Below are 21,114 nucleotides of genomic sequence, written 5' to 3'. Positions count from 1 at the left end.
GAAAACTTTAAAAAATAGAAACGTTAACATGAACATGACTGATGAGGAAAATACATGGGTGCTAAAAATCGTGGTAGTCACAGTGGAATGAATGCGATGGAATGACGACGTCAGAATAAAAACTATGGCGTGCTGTTGTTAGAGCTCACGTCCGCGCTCAACTGCGTCACTTGCCGTCGCGGTCTGCCTTAATTACTGTTATATTTGGTCCTAGTTTGCACCATATCGGATGTCGGTCAGTGGGCCGCCCTAATTCAAACCTAATCCTGCGTTTTTTTCACTATGTCCGGTATCATAGGACCACTTTATATCGCCCTTCATCATTTATATGTTAACACTTAACATATAGGTTACAGAGGCTTCTCCTATACACGGCTATAAAGTTAGAAGGGTGAAACACATCAAACGGTGAAAAGGGGCAGTAGAAGATGGAATAACAGTTGACTTTATTAAAGATAGAAGAAAGATCATGCTTGAAAAGCTTGCGGAACTTTACACAACATGTCTCATGACTTCAAAGGCCCCACAGAACCGGAATAATGGCAAAATTATACTAATCCACGAAATGGGAGACTTTCTTAAACAACTGAAAAATTCTAGCACCCTTGAGTTACTTCCAGTGTTGCAAAAAATTTTCCCCAAGATAATTTCTAATAGAACTAGGACACGCTTGACTTCAGTCAACCGAGAACAGGCTGGCTTCAGGAAGGAGGTACTGTACATTAGATCACATTCATGTCATCAATCAGCTACTCGAGAAATCTGCAGAGTACAATGAGCCTCTCTACATGGCTTTCATAGATTACGATAGGGCATTTGATTCAGTGGAGATACCAGCAGTCATAATGACATTATGTAACCAAGAAATCAAGGAGGCTTACGTAAATATCTTGACAAATATCTACAGCTTTTCCACAGCTACCTCATTTCTCCACAAAAAAGTAGAAAGGTACCTATAAAGAAAGAGGTCAGGCAAGAGGACGCAATCTCTCCAGTGCTATTCACTGCATCCTTGGAAGAAGTCTTCAAGCAATTAAACTGAGATGGCTTAGGAGTGAGGACCAATGGCAAATAGCTCACCAACCTTCGGTTTGCAGATGACAATGTCCTGTTCAGCAATACAGGAAACCACTTACAACGAACAATTCAGGACCTTAACAGAGAGTGTAAGAGTGGGTTGACGAATAACATGCAGAGTACAACGATAACGATGAATAGCCTCGCAAGAGAACAAGTGTTCTGGATCGCCAGTCAGTCTCTAGGATATGTTTACGTAGGTCAGTTACTCACTGTGCACCCTGATAATGAGACGGAAATTTGCAGAAGAATAAAGTTAGCTTGGAGTGCATGCGGTAGACATTGCCTGACCCTTACTTAAGGCTTCCACTATCATTGAAAAGAAAGGCTTCTATTCAATACATTTCGCTTGTGCTAACATATGTGTGAGAAAGTGGAAGCGTTTAGGACCGCGCAAACAGTGATGGAAGGGGTAACGTTGGGCGTAACGTAAAGACAGAGGAAGAGAGCGGTGCAGATCAGAGAGCAAACGAGGACAGCCATTATTCTGGTTGAGGGGTAGGTTAGATAACCGGTGGACTATTAGAGCAACCGACTAGGCACCAACAGAAGGCAAGCACAGTTGAGGATGGCAGAATACTAGGTGGGTGATGAAATTACGGGATTAGGCGCTATCGGGAACTGGTTGTTGCAGGGCAGGTGTAATTTGAGATCACAGGGAGAGGCCTTCGTCCGGCAGTGGACATAAGATTGGCTGGTGATGATGATAACTGTGGCAAGCGTTCTGCTCCTAAGTATGTTGTCGCAGGCTAAAATTACTGCGCAGACAATGAGCCATCCTTATGGAGGAAAACAAGAAGGCTCGTTCACGCAGAAATATAGGAAGACGAAGTAAGCCCAGTTATAGGAACGCCTAACCAGGCACTCTATTTCTGCACCACACATGGTCGTTGACCCTGGTACAGTGCAAATATGAACAAAATGTATTGCTCAGATGAATCGTTATTCGAAATATGATTTACATGTACTAGATGATTTTCTCTATGTAATGCATGTGCCCGTTACGCAATACGCATATCTGCACTTTTGAAGAATATACATAAAGTGAATTACATTGCTTTAAACAAAATTAGAACGAGCGCTTTTCGAGCCTATATCAACTTCTGAAGAGGGACGTCTACCAAGTGATTGAAATAAGGAAATGCCTTGCGTTAATTTCATAGGAAAGCAACAAACAAACTTTAGCCACCCAAGAATATAGCCCAATGATGAACGCGAACAACTGCTGATAGTCTCAATGGCACAGTTTCGACATTGATACTGCTACGTATGGTACAACTACACCTCACCTTATATGTCTTATAGAATGGAATAAATAGTGGATGAGTCGTTGCGCCAACGTGTGACGAATGAAAACAAGAGACATCGAGCTGTTCGAAACACAAGCGGCAAGAACTTGACCTTGGGAATATAATCATCGGACCGCTCCTTTCGAAACTCTCCCATTTTCGATGTAAGCCAAGCACCATGCTGGCCATGACACTCTGTCGTTCTAAAGGAAGGAAGTGCAAGCAGAAAAGAAAAAGGAATGGAGTTTGTAAGAAGGCACAATAAACTGTCGCGTCGCTTCCTATCCGGTTTTGCAGGCAGTTTCCTAACCATTTCTTTCTCCCTCATCAATCAAAGAGAGAAAAAGAAAACAGACATGGCGCCGTAGTATATTAGCATCGCGAACTCAAAGGCTGCGATGTACCTCTGAGGACCATTCTCGAGGACACTTCTCTGGCGCTTGCACGTGCTACCTCCACTCACTAGAAACCCTTGTGTTCTCAGTGACTCTGCGACGCACGGTGAGTTGAGAATATCCACATTTTGCCTTTGATGAAAAGTTTTTATCAGATTTTGACAATTCGAGCTGACTCTCTCGCTTCTACTGTACCATCACATCAAATATCGACAACCCCAACGACGCTTTTTCTGAGCTAAGTTTCAAGCGCACTTCAAGAATTTCACTGCCCTGTCACTGTTCAGACACCCCTTGTATTACGCGGTGAAAGCAAGGGCAGGGGGCGTCCAGCGAGAGATGTTGACCGGCATACGTGTAACTAAGCTGTTCCGAAATTAACAACCAGCAAAGAGGAGGTTTTAGCTTACATTAAAAGCCTCTATCTAAATAAATGCCAAAGGAGACACTGGTATCATCGATATGCAACAATGAAAGTGTAGTGAAGTGTGTTGAATTTTAAACAATAAAACCTACTGTTTATAGGAAGCATATTTCTTAATTGGGCCATAATATTTTCTTACAAACAACCTGAATATTGAAAAACATTATTCAAGTGTGATGTGTGCAACTGTTTAACTAAGTAATAAATACACACATCACACTCGTCTAAACGTTCCCTACAAAAGTCACGTAAAACTCTTGCTTGGGCTAGATGGTTCATGCTTGAATTAGTAAATGCAAGGCGCAGAAGACCAGGACTCAAGAAAAACACAAACGACAGAGCTGGCGCCACTCACAACTAAGTTTATTTTCGCATCAAGCCTGCCTTAGGTAGGTTAACGAAGCCAAATCAGCCAACCGATGAAGCCGATTCACCTTGATTAAACTAGATAAGGCAGGCTTGTTGCGGAAATAAACTTAGTTGTGAGTGGCGCCGATCCTGTCGTTTGTGTTCTTCTTGAGTCCTTGTCTTCTGCGCCTTGCCTTAACCAATTCAAAAGATACGTAATGGGGACGAAAGTGATGCGATCTTATTTTTACCGGATCAGATTTTTGCCAATAATTTGTGAGTAGGACTTGTACAAAACATTGTTATGCATTCTGACAAGTTGATGTAAGCTGTAAACTTGCACAACAGATGTGTCTCGTTCAATATATATAATACAAGTAGTTTACTCAACGAAATAAGATATCTATTTTAGTGCCGCGATATATACTTGCAAACGACCTGCTTTAATTCCTACTACTAAACAAATTCCGGTACCTACTGTAGGAAATGTTAAGTAGGAAATGCAAAACCTGCTTTATAATTCTGTTTCATAAAGTTTTTTCTTCCCCAAATGCTTCAAGTATTTTTCAAGTCATAGACTGTTTGTCTTTTGAGAGACTTTCTATGTTGTACATGTATTTGAATGGGAAATTGAAGTTCTTCCTTTTTTTCTAGGTACATGAAATGGAAAACGCTTATTTGTATATGAGTGAAACTAAATTTCTAAGTCTGTCTCACACACACCTGAAATTGTGGTGTCGTCCTGAAATATCTGTGGTTTTCCCTCCAAGAAAGATAATTTCGTTCGCGTAAAATTGGCTACCTAATAGAAAATTTCGCAGCACAGAAACATTGCGCCACTTGATATAATAACGCATTATATGTATGGTAACACAATTCTGAAGTTTATTTCCTCGTATGTTTGGAGAAAAATTAGCCAGAGCAATCCTACAAATTTAACCATGACGGGCAACATGCACTTAATTTGGTACTTAAAGGGGAACACAGAAAATGAACTACGCACCTACGGTCAGCGCGAACCTTGGAAGCTATCAGTAAACAATCAATGCTGCGGGCGAGTGCTTCGTCGAGAAGATACTGCTTGGCGTAAAGAAAAGTGTGTACGACTATTGCCGCTACTTGCTGCAGTGGTTGATTGCATATTACAACGCTTTATTGAATGTCACATAGAAAATATAAACCAACCGCGGTCTTAATTTGGCACCATAAAGTCGCATAATCTTTTCCCTTGGTCAAAGAATTCCGCGATTGAAATTTCTTTTTTCAGTGTTATTTGTACTCCAGAAATTAGCTTCATTGAGGTGGTGAGTGCAGAGTTATTACGCATTTTGAACGATGTAAGTATGAATGGATTAGGAGGTTGACGTGTGCTTAAGAATAAGCGGCTTGGATTAACCCATGTATATTGACGCTAGAGCGATGGTATCATGTTCTTTGTTAAGCTATGCAAAAACACTCGTCGGAAGTGGAACATAATTACATAACCCAAGTTGGCGCTGACGAGGTAATGCATCATCACGTTTCTTTGAAGGGAGATGAGGTTTTTAAGGGATCTAAAATAAGTACAACACAATCACAGAGCAAATCACCCGCGAAAGATACTCATCAAAGTTAATGAACGAGAAGAAAGGGGATTAACCGAGGGGCCCGATTTTTATTAGTGATATCATAAGAAGCCAACAAACACTGACACCAAGGACAACATACGGGAAATTACTTGTGCTTAATAAATGAAATAAAGAAACGATAAAGTAATGGAAATTAAAGTGGGTAAAAAAACAACTTGCCGCAGGTGGGAACCGAACCCGCAACCTTCGCATTTCGCGTGTGATGCTCTACCAAAGCACGCGAAATCTGAAGGTTGTGGGTTCGGTTCCCACCTGTGGCAAGTTGTTTTTTCATCCGCTTTAATTTCCATTACTTTATCGTTTCTTTATTTCATTTATTACGCACAAGTAATTTCCCCTATGTTGCCCTTGGTGTCAGTGTTTGTTGGCTTCTTATGATATCATCAAAGTTAATGTGCGATTTGTTAGGCAGTTACTGCATGAACCGTCATACAATGCGACAGATTCAAAATTGAACAGGAAAGTCTGTAGCAAGATCTGTATAAAACATTCAGCGCAACTAAAACTTAATGTAAAAACAATCTTTCTTTAGATGAGCCATAATCTTTGCATTCAGCGCTTGGTCACTTTCACTAAACATTGGTCTGGTAGCAACAAGTTGCAACTATCGTAAGGATTGTTACCGCATTGCAAAAGTTACATAAACTTTGGCCCTTTCCAAAGCTTCAGCAACAATATTTTATTTGGTTTATTCCTGTTCATTGTCCCTGTTCAAGGCCCTGTTCCTGTTCAAGGCCCTCCTGATAGGTAAAGCTACATGCATCGAAACGAAATAGAAAGTTGATCTCATTTTTATAGCTATAGGCATGATGGTTCATGACTGTGAAGAAACAAAAATAACACCAAAACGTTTACAATACCATGCATAAATATTTTCAAGAATGGATTGGTCGGCGACTTCGTGATTTGTCTTCAATAATATAGGTTGCCTTGTAGCGCAAACGGCTGTATCAGTCCATGCATCTAAGACCAATCGCTATAATGATGCTGCACCGCATCACCCACGTTCGCCATACCTCGGGCTGTATGACACCTTGTTCTCGTGTGTATTATTGCCGCCGAGGGTGTTATTAAGATATTGCAGCATTTTAAACTGCATGATTGGACAAATGGGCTGAAGCGCATCCCAGATGAATTTTCTTTAACAAGTATTCGTGACCTCCACAAATATAGGCTGACTGTGAGTACTGGAAGGGGTTATCTCAATACTGCCTAGGGCGTTTAGTATTTAAGTTGACTGAAAACTTTGGGTGTGTTTAGCCCTTCAAGGTTTCTCGAAAACATTGTAGAGACATTCTTTGATGATTATTTTTTTGCGCCACTGAGAAACTTGTGTTAACCTCACTTTCGCTTAGTAGCAGTAAAATATAAGAACATTAATTATCGGGTTTTGCGTATAACAAAACCACGATCTGTTTTAGGGGCACGCCATAGCAGGGGACTCCACAAACTTGGACCACCTGCGGTTCTTTAACGTGTGCCTAAATCTAAGTACACGGCTGTTTTCGCCCCATCGAAATGCAGTCATAGGGATTCCATCACGCGATCTGTTGCTTAGCAGCCCTGCACCACAGCCACTAAAACCACGACAGGTTTCTTACTACGAGTAGAGACTAAACCTTGTGTTTCTCTTTTGTCATTGTTCCTCGGGTCTAAAACAAAACATAGACTACAAAAGCTCCTCAGAAGCTTGTATGACATCAAAATTTTTGCGCACTTGATGTTTATCCCCCTGTTAAAGCACGTGGAGTTCATTAACCCGTTCGCTATACACAAAATAAGCTGTTAAAAAAATTTATGGCTACATAAGCTTGAGTTTCTTATTGCAAGGGATGCTATCTGAAGAACTACATTGTACAAAAAAATTAGCATTCATTTGTCTCATTCATTTATGACTACTTAAGACGATGGTGCACCCTCATTCCAGAGCTACTAAAGTCCCCCACTTCAAGAATGACTGCTTTGGTGGATCTCAAGGTGTCAACGAAATGTTTGCTGCATAAAAGGGATACACACACCATGTCGCATAGATTGATGCAAAAACATGGGCTAATGACTAGTAAAGCGCGCTGTTTTATTTCACTAGATTCTGTTTTTTTTTTCTTATATTCTAGCGTTCACGTCGGCCCACCCTGATGGTAACTTCGGTGGAGAGCTGGTCGCAGTCGTGCGGAAGCGCGAGCAGACAAATAATTGGCCGATACTTGTTACAATATCACAAACTAGACTACGTTTCGCCACTTAGATTTCACAGATCAGGCGGTGTTCGGTCGGTGGATTCTACTGGGTTTCGGACAAGGTCTCTGAATGGGGGCTTCTAGAAGCCAGCTGTAAGAGTCAGAAGCGGTGGTCAACTGACGTTTTGCAGAGTAACACAAACTAATGCACAGCGAATGCATCGAGCACACACGCCGCGCCCACGCGATAGCTCCGAAGCAAACAACCCGCACGCCATTGCCCTGTTGCCTTGTAAAAAACTGCGCGCTCGATTCATACCTCATCACTTGTGGCGCAACCAATTTACCACCGTTGAGTTTGCACCATCGCCACGCCACGATAGCGTCAGGTTCCTCGTTATGTTGAATAACTGTGTGGGTGTAGGCTAAACAATAAATGAGCATTGCTGAATAAATAATTGCACACCCTTCGCAAAGCAAACATACATTGTAAAAATATGATTTCAACAAAAACCTAACGTATTTGAAGCGATTGACTACTCAAATAACAAATGCAGGGAGCCATGACATCGTCAACCTTCGCGTTCTTTGGGCTCCTGGTGGCTCGGTCGGCCATCATTGCGTGCAGCGAATGGCAGAGTTATAAGATGCCTGAGATTCCTAGGCTTGGTGGCTGGCAGAAGCATAACGTTTCCGATGACGCAATCTACGAGGAGTTGGCCCACTTTGCTGTCTCCAAGCAAGTTGAAAACCGGCAGTTTTATGACACCGTGCTCGAGCTTGTCGACGTCGAGATCCAGGTATGTATTTTGCACCGTAATGAACTAAGCTACACGATGCTGAACGTCGTTCCACCGGCTTTCACAAACATCTAAATGGAGGTGCAAGTGTTAAACGTGAGATAGAGTAAATAACTATGAAAGCCGAGTATTGCTGATGCCTGCCACATATAAGCTTCTTTGAATGTCTGAAAGTATCAGCTGTTGTCAACTCTCTACATTTACTTGTTTTAGCTACCTTTACGACACATATATCTCTATATTTAGCATCTTGATAATGGTCTTCGTTAAAAAAACTATATATATCAAACTTAAGTATCGCTGATTGAAACCTCTAATTCGCAATCGACACAACAAACATATTTTGAGCAATGATAACCAGTACACCTTTCTCAACCAGTCGCAATATATTACCCAGCGAAAAGTAAATGTACAAGGATAAAAACAAGCAACATGAGGGCTTTCTACAAATTAAATATATCGCGCTGGGGACGGAAGAATGAAAAAGTCAGCGCTTCTTTTGCTAAGAGAATACAAATCCTGTAACCATGACCTGTGATGGTGTCTATAAGTAAGGATGAAAAGTCTTTATTACAGAGGATAAACAGACAATAGGTCGGACACTGCGTCTACAATAACTAATATGACTCGTCTGGATAACGAGACGGACTTCGTCTGCCTTTAGATTTAGTAAAAGTTGACTACCTGCCTTGTCATGCAAGAGATGCCTTCTTACTAAATACCTTTTTACAACAACAATGCTATAACTGGGTATAAATATTGTTTGTGGTTTATAAACTTCACGAGCAATTTTTTTATTCCGCATTCTAGTGAATGCGGGCGGCGCCAATGGTGTAACAACCACAACTTTATGAGTTCCCTTAGGGGAAAAAACATGCAATAGTGAAATGCGTGAGGGTAAATACACTAGCCTTGTAATTCATAGAGCTAACCGAAAGCTAGGGCGCTATAACGTAAAACTATTTCAAACTTTTCTATTCCAATTCTGCTATCAGCCCTCCACGATTGGTCAAAAACTTTTTTAGACCACCCGCACTTCACCTGTCTGTCACACGACGTCACGAAAACCGCGATACCTCCCCATCTGATATGATGTGTACACACTGATTATGCATGATTTGACAGAAAAAAGAAAAACAGTTATTTCTGATTCAACCCCTTTTCGCCATTAGCCCTCGGCTATTGGTAAAATGTTTTCGGGCTGTACCCACTTCGCCTGCCTGTCGCGCGACGTCACAAAACCGCAAGAACGCACCGCGTCAAAGTGACGTGCACGCGATAAAGATGCATTAATATGCCGAACAAAACTGCATTTTTTTCGGAATAGCCGCAGGCTGCCCCGTTCCGAAAGGAATAGATGGCTGCCGCCGATCTCTCAGACGCTGGCTACTCGCACTTGCCGGAGAGCATGGGTGTATTTGCGTATTATAAAAAGCTTCTTGCTTGGCCGTGTAACGTTTTCGAGCACTTTCGGCACGTTTACCCCCTGATTCTGCCAACTCTTCTTTGCTGAGGGTCCGCTTTAGCGTCATCCTTGAGCTTCCGTTGCATGCCGCCGCGATTTTCGACCAGCCACCGCAAGCTAAGTAAGGGAAAGCCGACCAATCGTAGACGCCGGCACCACCCTCTTCATCCGGTTATCGACTTTCAGTGCAGTGGCTCGGCCCCATCGAACCACTCTCCACTTGAGCGTTCTCCTCGCCTCTTGTCAGCCAATTAGATACGACAAGCCGCTCAGTGTTGACAATGTTATTCGTTTTTTAAGCAAACAAAAGTGACCACCTATGAACGAGGAGAGCATTTGATTGGTCTGTTCAGACGACCCAGCGGGTGACCGCCCGGTGCTTGCGTTGGTGATTACGCAAATTTGACGTCAGGAGATTGGAATAGAAACATATTGGAATAGTTTTACGTTATAGGGCCCCTATACTCTGAAATCTGAACAAGCTTCATAAAAGAAGCTTTTCAAATTTGGTGCGGGTTTGGCTTTTTGTTCTTTCTTTATTTTCTTATTGACATAAAATGGCAAGTCAGCTTTAGACGTCGGTGAAAGCTGCTCCTCGTTTTATGAAGTGTTACTGTTTTTCACACGGACGCTTCTATACAATCTTATACCAAAGCATTTCTTTCTTTCTACTGTCACCTAATAAAGTTGCCTGTGCGCATGCGCTGTGTTAGTGCAAAAGCGCAGAAAATTGCGTTCAAATGTTTTCAGTCAACCTAAAAATGTGACGGCACGCAGCCATTACTTCCTTTTTAAGGGTCGATAGGCACACTAATGCGGTTGCGCGTCGGCTATCTACCATGCGGTGTACAATGTCGCAAAAAAAAAAACAATATGGGTGGTGCCAATATCTGAATAACAAAAAATGTCGCCTGCAAGTAGATTTTATTTTCGATAAGCATATTGAAGTGCAATAGCGTTCGCAAGAATTCACCGACAACCCGCGCCTTAGTCATAAACCGTCTGTATCCACTGACAAAACTGCAAATCATAATGAAGCGTTGGTCACATTATGCTGTTGCCAAATGTAATGATGCTGCAGGCTCATTCTTGTCGAGTCCGTTACTCTGCTGCACAATTGGGTAGACTCTTCAATTTACTTTTATTACCATGGTTATGGTTATGGTTATGGTCATGATAATGGTCATGATGTTCGGCAGCAGTGAACAAGAGGCAATTACCTTGGCTTGAATAATTATTACCATGTTAAATATGGCGCCTCTCTCTGAGCGAGAACGAGAGGAATCGGGTTGACGAAGAAAACGCTCATTTCGCAGGCAGTGTCGGTTGCGCTAGCATGCTAACTGTACATGTTCCTATGGGTGGGCAGCGCAACCCGGACGAAGGACGAGAGGAAGTACACAACACCAGCACAGACTAACAGCCCGTGTTGTGTACTTCCTTTCGTCCTTCGTCCGGATTGCGCTGCCCACCCATGTTCAATCACCAACTCACCCCAGCTTGCCGTCTTAATGCTAACTGTAGCTGCATGGATTGGTGGGTGTATTGGTAGAAAACTTTTATTGAGGTCCATCGGAACGTGCACGTAGACGGCCGCTCCCACGTCGGGAGAGAAAGGCCAAGCCTTTCGGCCACATCGTGGGCCCGTTGGACTGCCCATAGTTGGATAAGAAAATAATGTTACGGTAACTGCCAAAAGGTAAGGTAGTGTTTTACAATAAATCGCAATTCTGCGTCTGAATTATCAAAAATTAGTTTGTAGTGTCGAGCCCACTGCAGTTTGTTAATATAGATGAAAAGTCGTCTGCTTAATTGGTACTCTTTGTAGGAGCATGGGTTTTCTCTTTAGTTGGATAGTACGAAAATACTTTGGGTGTAGCCAACTATTTCATTTCTTTTTTCTTTCTTCTCTCCCCATGTTGCGCAGGTCGTACAAGGTTTAAATTACCGAATAAAGTTCAAGACCGCGGAATCAACATGCAGGGTAACGGACACTTACAGCAAAGATCTTTGCCTTCCTAAGTCTAGAGAGGTAAGCGTTCTTTTTTATTTTCAAGAGTGGCATGACTTAAAATGAAGTAAATGTTGGAATCATTTATTATTGATCAATATAAGAAAGCAGTCTTATGGGACTAGAATGACAATGGGGTGAAAGTAATCAAGTCAATTACGTAAAAAACATGCACATATGTTTTGATCAAGACACCGACGCCGACGACACCGGCTTTTCTGCGACACGAGCTCCTTAACGCTATCGCGTTAAAATATTTTTTTTACTTCAAACACACTCGTTAAATGTTGTGCAGAGCCTACGAGGCAGTGCAGCTTCTGCGTGTTGATTACGTGATGAGGACGCAACAGTGGATGAAAAATTGTATGTCAGGATAGCTAACTTATTATTCAGTGGCGGTTTAGCCAATGCCATTAGGTGGCGTCGCCTTGAGGTCCCTGACCCAGCATATATATATATATATATATATATATATATATATATTATAAGAAGCCAACAAACACTGACACCAAGGACAACATAGGGGAAATAACTTGTGCTTACTATATGAAAGAAAGAAACGATAAATAATGGAAATTAAAGTGTATGAAAAAACAACTTGCCGCAGGTGGGAATGAATGACAAGGGGGGTGAATGTAATCAAGTAAATTACGTAAAAAACATGCACATATGTTTTGATCAAAATATGTTTATTTTTTACTTCAAACATACTCGTTAAATATTGTGCAGAGCCTACGAGGTAATGCAGCTTCTGCGTGTTGATTACGCGATGAGGACGCAACAGTGCACGAAAAAAAGGATAGCTAACTTATGATTCAGTGGCGGTTTAGCCAATGCCACTGACATGCATTATTACCATTAGGTGGCGTCTCCTTGAGGTCCCTGACCCAGTATATATATATATATATATATATATATATATATATATATATATATTTAGCATAAGAAGCCAACAAACACTGACACCAAGGACACCATAGGGGAAATTACTTGTGTTTAATATATGAAAGAAAGAAACGATAAATTAATGGAAATTAAAGTGTATGAAAAAACAACTTGCCGCAGGTGGGAACCGAACCCACAACCTTCGCATTTCGCGTGCGATGCTCTACCGATTGAGCTACCGCGGCGCCGTTTTGTTATGCAGTTTCTTGGGCATTTATATGTCCTAGTAGACCCCTCGAGTGTTAGCCAGCGCCACCACTCATAGACCGAAGGTTGTGGGTTAGGTTCCCACCTGCGGCAAGTTGTTTTTTCATGCACTTAAATTTCCAATAATTTATAGTTTCTTTATTTCATTTATTAAGCGCAAGTAATTTCCCCTATGTTGTCCTTGGTGTCAGTATTTGATGGACATATATATATATATATATATATATATATACTAGGTCTGGGACCTCAAGGAGATGCCACCTAATGCTAATAATGCATGTCAGTGGCATTGGCTAAACCGCCACTGAATCATAAGTTAGCTATCCTGACATACAATCTTTCATCCACTGTTGCGTCCTCATCACGTAATCAACACGCAGACGCTGCATTGACTCGTAGTCTCTGCACAATATTTAAAGAGTATTTATTAAAAAGTAAATTTCCCCTATGTTGTCCTTGGTGTCAATGTTTGTTGGCTTCTTATGATATGACTAATAAAAATCGGGTCCCTCGGTTAACTCCTTTTTTTCTCGTTGATACATATGTATATATATAGTTGGTCAGTGAATCCTTTGGAATTTTTCCCCTCTACTTGTCGATCGCTGTTTGTCATGTTCATGCCATTTCAAGCCTATGTAATTGGGTTGTATTGTTCTTGCGCTTTGTTACAGAAACTTTTTTTTGCTCGATGGTATGTAAGATTAGTTGATTTATTTGGCGCATGAGTGACCGCCTTCCTGCTGTTTTGCCAACTGTAAAGGGGTCGGGACCTCGTCAAGATGCTCAAGCTTTTAGTCCCGTACACCGCCTATTCCAAGAGAAATAAATTATATATATATATATATATATATATATATATATATATATATATATATATATATATATATATATATATATATATATATATATATACCTCCGTCGGCCCCGTCACCGACTGTACACGTATATTTCCGCTTTGGCACGCTTCATGTTCACGCATTCGCAGATTGTGTGACTGTTTTTTTTAATAATTTATTTTGGTGGCATGTTGGTTGTAAGGGCACATTTAAAGCCACTAGCTTCTATTTATGTGGCATCAATCATGACACTACGACAACTTTAAGTACTACGGGCCTTAAAAAGGCAGTCTTAGTTTCATATGCATCAGGCCTCAGCGCGCGTAAGCCTGCCGAAGCGTTTAGGAGACGCCAAAGAAACACATGCCCACACGCAAAGTACACTAACAGAATCACAGGGGGCAAGGAAAGCGACCTATGTAGGCTTTGTTCACAAGCAGGGACACTGACACATGTAATGTGGGAATGTACCTCGTTCCCCTTTTCTCATCCCCCGGTCAGCAGCGAGACTGACTGGACCGCCTGGTTCAGAGCAGGGGACATTGACTAACAGCTTGTACTAGTGGGTTGGGCGGAGTAGGCCTAGTAGGCCCAACGCCTTGCTTGAGCCCGATGCCTCAGCCACCTTCCCCCTTCCACATGCCCCCTTTTAATAAGGTTTATCACCATCACCACCATCTTCCGTTATATACCACAGGTTCGGGTAATTATAGTTTTTCATACTCAACCAATTTTTTTTTACTTGAGTTTCACGATATACTAGTGCATGATTATCAAAACGCTGAGGGTGAAAACTGATGACATGAGTCACCTGACTAGGCCTAACTCTGGCTCCATGTGTTCTTTGAACGCGTGAAGAGCAAATTTTACAGGTATTGACAAGGAAGAGAGAAACAGCATATACAGAACAGATTTAAACTAACTAAAGATATAATTTAATTTCATGATGATATGTAGAATGGCACAATAATATCAGCCACTGATGTCCTCGAATCTATTGATCTATTTACATCCCAAAGAGATTACACGAAAATGCCCCGAAATTTATTATGCACATTTTCGTCACAAATTTTCTTTATATGTATAAAACGCGAATTCGAGCTTTTATCAAACGAAACTAACAGCAAAGAAAAAGAAGGACAACCATCAAAGAAAAATGTGGATTGTATCCCAAACAGGAATCAAGGATGATTATGGCAACTTGGTAAATTAGATTGGTCGCATAGCAGGTTTATGAGTTCTTTGTTCGTGCAGGGAGGCCTCATAAAATACCCATAATTACACCATAAAATGGTGTTTTTAAATGCCAATTCGTAACACGGTGAACTCAACCGCCACCAAAGTATTGCAAGGGGAGCCGGAATTACTGAAATAAATTGGTTACACAAGCGCCACTTCCGAAACACCCCTTTGTGTCCGTGCCGACTCTGCGTGGCTTCAAGCTCCAAAATGCAGCGCACCGTTTATTGTGATCGAGATTTCCCACGAATGCTCTTCTGGGACGAAGTCGTCGCCCCCTTTTAGACTAAAGCGCAAATCCTGGGAGTTAAGGACCACTTTGTTGGTTATACTCGGCTGCCTTACGACAGTTGTGAAATATTCTATACTGAAGTGCGTTTACTGGAGGATCCCTCGGCGCTCCCTTACCCTAACGTCATCGCAAAGCTACCTCGAGCTTGTTTCAACGCTCGTTTCACTGAACGGGGGCTTCTCAACAAAGATTTCCCACGTGATGCTTGCCTTTGAACGTGCTATAAGGTTCTGTTGGCAAGCAGGCCGGGCTGTACCGGGTCGCCTGGCACGCGGGAAAAAGAAATCACTGTTGGGAATCCCGGCAGACCGTAGTCGCCTCTGTACAATGTCGAACGTACAAGCCAGATTTACGGTTAATGGCCTCCAAAATAGTGCAGCGCGCGTTGCATGTCGAACGCACCCCAAACCTGGGAGGCCATCTTTAGATGAACAGACTCATGTGCCCTTTCGTTAAGGCTACAGCAACGAAAAAAAAGAGAATCGTTCAGATGAACAGCGGCAGACTGTCAGTAATTCCACGCAGTCCAATCATCACGACATGAATAGCAAGTGCAGCTAAAAGTTGAGAGCCAAAGGGCGAAGCAGTGTAACACGATGGCTTGGTATCCGAAGCAGCCTGCACTATCTTCAAGTGGTGCCACCAGCTAGGTTGCTCTTTGCAAGGAGTCCTTACGTGCATTACCATTGAATGCAAATCAGGGATAAGCAAACGCGTTTATATTATAATATGATTCTGTAGAAACTAATGCATGAACGAACCTTTCTTTCTAACAAAGTCTTTTGGGTGAGACTTACGACAAATGCCTTTGAACCTGGGAGGGTAGAATCCTTTTCTAACCGTACGAAAGGGTCCCTTTAGGGGAAACGGGTGAAGGGAGCTTTCAGTACACGTTTTCTCCCTACATTCTTTCTTCACCGTGAGGAAGCATGAAAGCCGCCTCCCTCCCACTAAGAAATAAAGAAAAGCTGGACGGCATTAAACTAACACAGGCTATGTGCGCCTGCTATCCAAATTAAATGTGTTAGGGAAATTGTACGTGCAAAGCTGTACTAAGGTAACTTTTTGTTTTGTTAATAACACAATCTTTAATTTTTTCTCTGCTTAACGTGCAGCGCGGCAACCCAGCGCAGAGATTCAGCTTGGGCAGGGGAAATGTAGGAAGGCACTGGAATCCTGCGCAAATGCATTTCAATCTCGCACGCAAAATGCTTACGCACACAGAGCTCCTAAGCAGCTGCAAATAAAACTTCTCCATATGCTACAATATACATTTAGCACACCTGTCAACAGTTTCGTAAAGCCTCCCTCTAACAGTACAAGACGATCTTGAGTACTATGAAGATGCATTTTTTCGCGAATATTTATGACGGATACCTCGACTGTTGGACAAACAAGTATCTATGTTTGGCAAACAAGCCTTAGTGCCGCTTCTCATTTTTTTAAAATTATCAAGCGCATCATAATTGTTATAATGAATCAATGTTAAGTGTCACGGTTAATTATCGCCATGGATTTTCCCATTTATACTGCAGGTATTGTCCGCCTCTTAGACTATCCAAGCGAAAAGGCACAATCCGCTTTCTTGAACAAAAATATTCCCAATTACTTTATATACCTCTTCGGACTAAGAACTGGTCATAACCTCTACATCTGCTCAATAATTGTGCAATCTGATCCCGGGCTTGAGAAGCAATGCGCATAGGGCGCATGGCTAGATTGACGATTCATGAAGCATTTCTTTTGAGGAGGCCCGAGCAATGTGCACATATTCTCACCGTTACACGTATATATATTTGATCTCTCATTCACATTTTCAGGTCATAGACGCCACTAACCATTACGTATTCCATAAGCAAATATAATCAATTTAGGTATCCCCCATAATCTGAACAAATGACATGTCGTTGTAACCCAAGAAGCACGCGGCTACTGGAAGCCGCAAACAGGATGAAGGGCGAATGGCCATTGTGCTGGCACGCATCAACACGTTTTCTCTATTGACACAGTTCCCCAGCTCCTCTTCACTCTACGAACGCCACTTTGATCCAGAGAGTGACAGAAAATTACATATTCTTCGATTGGCAATAAGAGATAATACTTTGTCCCACTAATTTCTTTGTTATTCTTTTTACAATGAATACAATAAATAAAAACAATATAGTCCACGTGGTGTCTTCTTTTTAAATTACGAACATGAGCAAAATATACATTCGTTAGAAAGTCTGTCCAATTATTTAAACCGCCTTCGCCAGCTACATTTGGTAGTTATTAAGGATGACTTGCCGGTTGCTAATTTTGGAATTCCAGCTTGGATTCCTAGCAAGCCTTTAGCTGCCTTCACTAATATACTAATTACCCTATAAACGCCTATTTTGCATAAACCTCTATTTGATGCATAAGTGCTGTACTCTGCTGCACATATTCCTTTGAAATTTTTTTTGTGTGTTTGCCCAGGTGGTCAAGGATACCTGCACCGCTGTCATCTACGACGTGTCGTGGCTGAATCGACGATCGGTGTCCTCTTTCACCTGTGAAGGAAATGCCGTTTCCACGTGAAGAAAGAAATGCATGACATCTTGACAGATAGCAGTGCTCTTAAGCAGAATAAACTTTTATGTAATAAAGTGCCACTTGGGTAAATTGGGTGGTTTCCCTGTGAAAGCAGCGCAAATCCTTAAACTGATTTCGCTATGCCCGTTCGGTCCACCCTATTACTGGGCTACGGGCCCTTGACTGTGTAATACAGAGTTTTACCTTGTCTATTACCATGCTTATTGGCGAGATACCTAGTTTTCGGAGGTGCCCTATCACGCGCGCGGGCTGGTGCTGCCATATTTTGTTACATTTTTTTCTACATTTTAAATAAACGTAATAGTGATTTCTGCTATGCTTTCTCTGGCTTAATTGTTTGTTAGTATGGTTGTGGTTAGGACATTGAGGCCCTCGCAGGCCCCTATTATTCTCGATATGCATCTGTTCGGCAAGACAGTGAACCTTCAATGCTTCTTTAGTCAATTCGATAAGATCTATACACATGGGGAATACACGGTGGATGTGGAGCCGCTATAGATATCGTTCAGTATTCTTACATACGGCTAGTCTACACCCTGATTCTGTAATTCCTCCATGACGTCAGGATTCGACTGAATGAAACGCTTTCTCGTAATCAATGAAAGCTATATGTAAGCGTTTGTTATGTTCCGCACATTTCTCTATCATCTGATTGATAGTGTGAATGTGTTCTATTTTTAGTAGCCTTTACGAAACCCTGCCTGGTCCTTTGGGTGACAGAAGTCTAAGGTGTTCATGATTCTATTTCTGCTTACCTTAGTAAATATTTTGTACGCAACGACAGTAAGCTGATGTATGTATAATTTTTCAAGTCTTCGGAGCCCCCTTTCTTATAGATTATGATTATGTTGACGTTCTTCCAAGATTCTGGTACGCTCGATGTCATGATGCATCGCATATACAGGGAGGCCAGTCTTTCTAGAACAATCTGACCACCATCCTTCAAGAAATCTGCTGTTACCTGATCCTTACTAGCCGGCTTCCGCTTTTGCATAGCTGCCAAGGCTTTCTTTACTTCTTCCGGCTTTACTTGTGGAATGACAAATTCCTCTAGACTATGCTCTCTTCCATTGTCGTCGTGGGCGCCGCTGGTACTGTATAAACCTGCATATAACTCTTCAGCCACTTGAACTATCTCATCCATATTAGTAATGATATTGCTGGCTTTGTCTCTTAAAGCATACATCTGATTCTTGCCTATTCCTTGTTTCTTCTTCACTGCTTTTAGGCTTCCTACATTCCTGGGAGCATGTTTAATTCTATCCGTATCATACTTCCTTATGTCAGCTGTCATACGCTCGTTGATTAACTTGGAAAGTTCTTTCAGTCATATTCTAGCTGTATGGTTAGAGGCTCTCATACATTATCGTTTCTTAATCAGATCCTTCATCTCTGCCAATAGGTTACCGGTACCCTTTCAAACGAAGATAGCACCGACTTCTACTGCACATTCCATAATTATGTCTATAAAATTGTCGTTCATTGATTCAACACTAAGGTCCTCTTCCTGAGTTAAAGCCGAATATTTGTTCTGTAGTTTCATCCAAAATTCCTCGGTTTTCCCTGTTTCCGCTAACTCATTGATCGACCTCTTATGTACCAGTTTCTTCCGTCCCCTCCTCAACTGTACGCTAATTCGCGTTTTTACCATCCTATGGTCACTGCAGCGCACCTTGCGGAGCACGTCCACATCTTGTAGCATGCCAGGGTTAGCGCAGAGTATGAACTATGTTTCATTTCTAGTATAGAAATCATAGACTGCGCTTACCCTGGTATCATATATATGTATAAATTTATGCATAACCAACTGCGCAGAAGGCTTTCACATTCCAGTGTTACAGAGAGTGTAACATGCTGCTAACCTTCTTTGGGTTCAAATCCGCCTTTGTGCCTTTCTTACGCATCCTTTCTACAAAAGCAGTATTTGTCTTTTATTTCGCTATGAATCTTATCCAACGACAAAAAAAAAATGCAGAATATAAAGCGCTTAGGAAGGCACTTTATTTTCGCTCAGCAATATTTCAATCTAATGCTGTTCACTATGCGCATAGTTTGAATATAGGAGGTATGTCCGGAAAGAGCGATTCTTCATTTATTTTCACACGGAAACTGTATTGGCCCCCTCCGAAAAATACACCATTGCGTCATAGACTACACACCATGCAACGCTTTTCCACAAAGTCGCCACCAGCGTTGAGACGTTTGTCGTACGAGCAGTCAGTTTGATAAAGCCATTCTGGTAAAACTCGGTCCTCTGCGATACAAGACCTGAAAGTTGACCTCTGCACGATACACAGTCTGCAGGCGTTCGTGAATGATGGGCATCCAAGACTCACGCACCCATTCCCACCGTATAACAGGGTGTATTCGCACTGGCGACCACCTTATCCGCGCACATTACTCTGTCTGTCATCGTGATTTGTAGTCGAATAACCTTGTGCCCGCCGGTCTGCTGCTTCACTCTCTTCTTCGGCGTTTGCTCTGCGCATGCGTCATTCCTCTTCCACTGGCGCTCCTTTCCTCGTTGAACAAGTAAAGAGCATGGCAGCTTGTAGCAATTGTCTCATCTAGTGTTTCTTCTTCTCTTTTGAGAAAATGATGAAATTTACTTCCCGAACATCCCTCGCACTTGCCTATTGGCAATTCCTGAAGAAATTATAAGTCGGAATACCCTACTTGCTCCCCTTTGGGCATAAAGTTGTACCGTGTATCAAACCCCCGCTCCAGAGTACCGACTCAGAAAGAACTACACTGCATGTAGTTCTTTCGTAACTAATGAAATTATTATACTTTTGACGTATGAACTCGTTGTTCGGATATGATCTTTTGCGTTCTGGCGGGAACCTTATGTTTGGGTGCTACATCTTAATCTGCGGAGTCTGCGTAATTTTTTTGTCTGCATCTTCATAGCGTTAAACGTAGAAGCCCAAGTTGGTTATTCTTACTTTTTGTTCTTGCAATTTCTGCCTACCATGGGTCCTTAAATTAGTCACGCAGCAGTCGTAATGCGGCACGCGATCATTTTAACGAATGTTATAAAATCAAATGACATGAAATTCAGTTTTCTGCATGAATCCCTGCGTTTCCTCTTGCATTACCGTAAAGTGTGCTTTGGTAGCCTGAGTTGTGTCGCATTATTTTATTATTTATCTTACAGGTAGTAGCTAGTATTAACTACCGAATCAAGTTCAATATAACTGAATCGACCTGCAGAGTTACGGAGGCTTACAGTAAGACGACATGTGTACCTAAGTCCCGAGAGGTAAGCGCTTTACCTGCTTGACAAAAATATGGAAAAATATCCACAGTTGCGCTCACGCAAATAAACAAAATGCTTATCGAAACAACTTTGCTTCGGTCATCAATAATAGTGCGTTAGCAGGAAGTTGTCTTATTCGCGTAAACAA

At 41.9% G+C, this 21,114-nt stretch overlaps 1 protein-coding gene across 1 annotated transcript; it reads left to right on the top strand.

Annotated features, from left to right (window-relative positions):
* Window positions 1–2,769: 2,769 nt before the first annotated feature.
* Window positions 2,770–18,021, top strand: LOC135903467 (cystatin-2-like). Its single transcript, XM_065433792.2, has 4 exons — window positions 2,770–2,867; window positions 7,896–8,138; window positions 11,531–11,635; window positions 17,591–18,021. The coding sequence occupies exons 2-4, from the start codon at window positions 7,902–7,904 to the stop codon at window positions 17,690–17,692; spliced, it is 444 nt and encodes a 147-aa protein (XP_065289864.2). The 5' UTR covers window positions 2,770–2,867; window positions 7,896–7,901; the 3' UTR covers window positions 17,693–18,021.
* Window positions 18,022–21,114: the final 3,093 nt, after the last annotated feature.

Source organism: Dermacentor albipictus, chromosome 7 (genome assembly GCF_038994185.2).
Source record: "Dermacentor albipictus isolate Rhodes 1998 colony chromosome 7, USDA_Dalb.pri_finalv2, whole genome shotgun sequence".
NCBI lineage: Eukaryota > Metazoa > Arthropoda > Arachnida > Ixodida > Ixodidae > Dermacentor > Dermacentor albipictus.
The sequence above is the reverse complement of the archived record's forward strand: the minus strand, read 5'-3'. Positions and strand labels throughout refer to the sequence as shown.

Bases quoted from the DNA above. Each gene is read 5' to 3' on its own strand.
- LOC135903467 (XM_065433792.2), top strand. From the start codon at position 7,902: ATGACATCGTCAACCTTCGCGTTCTTTGGGCTCCTGGTGGCTCGGTCG. The intron at 8,139-11,530 runs GTATGTATTTTG...CATGTTGCGCAG, and splicing joins TTGTCGACGTCGAGATCCAG to GTCGTACAAGGTTTAAATTA. The intron at 11,636-17,590 runs GTAAGCGTTCTT...GTGTTTGCCCAG, and splicing joins GCCTTCCTAAGTCTAGAGAG to GTGGTCAAGGATACCTGCAC.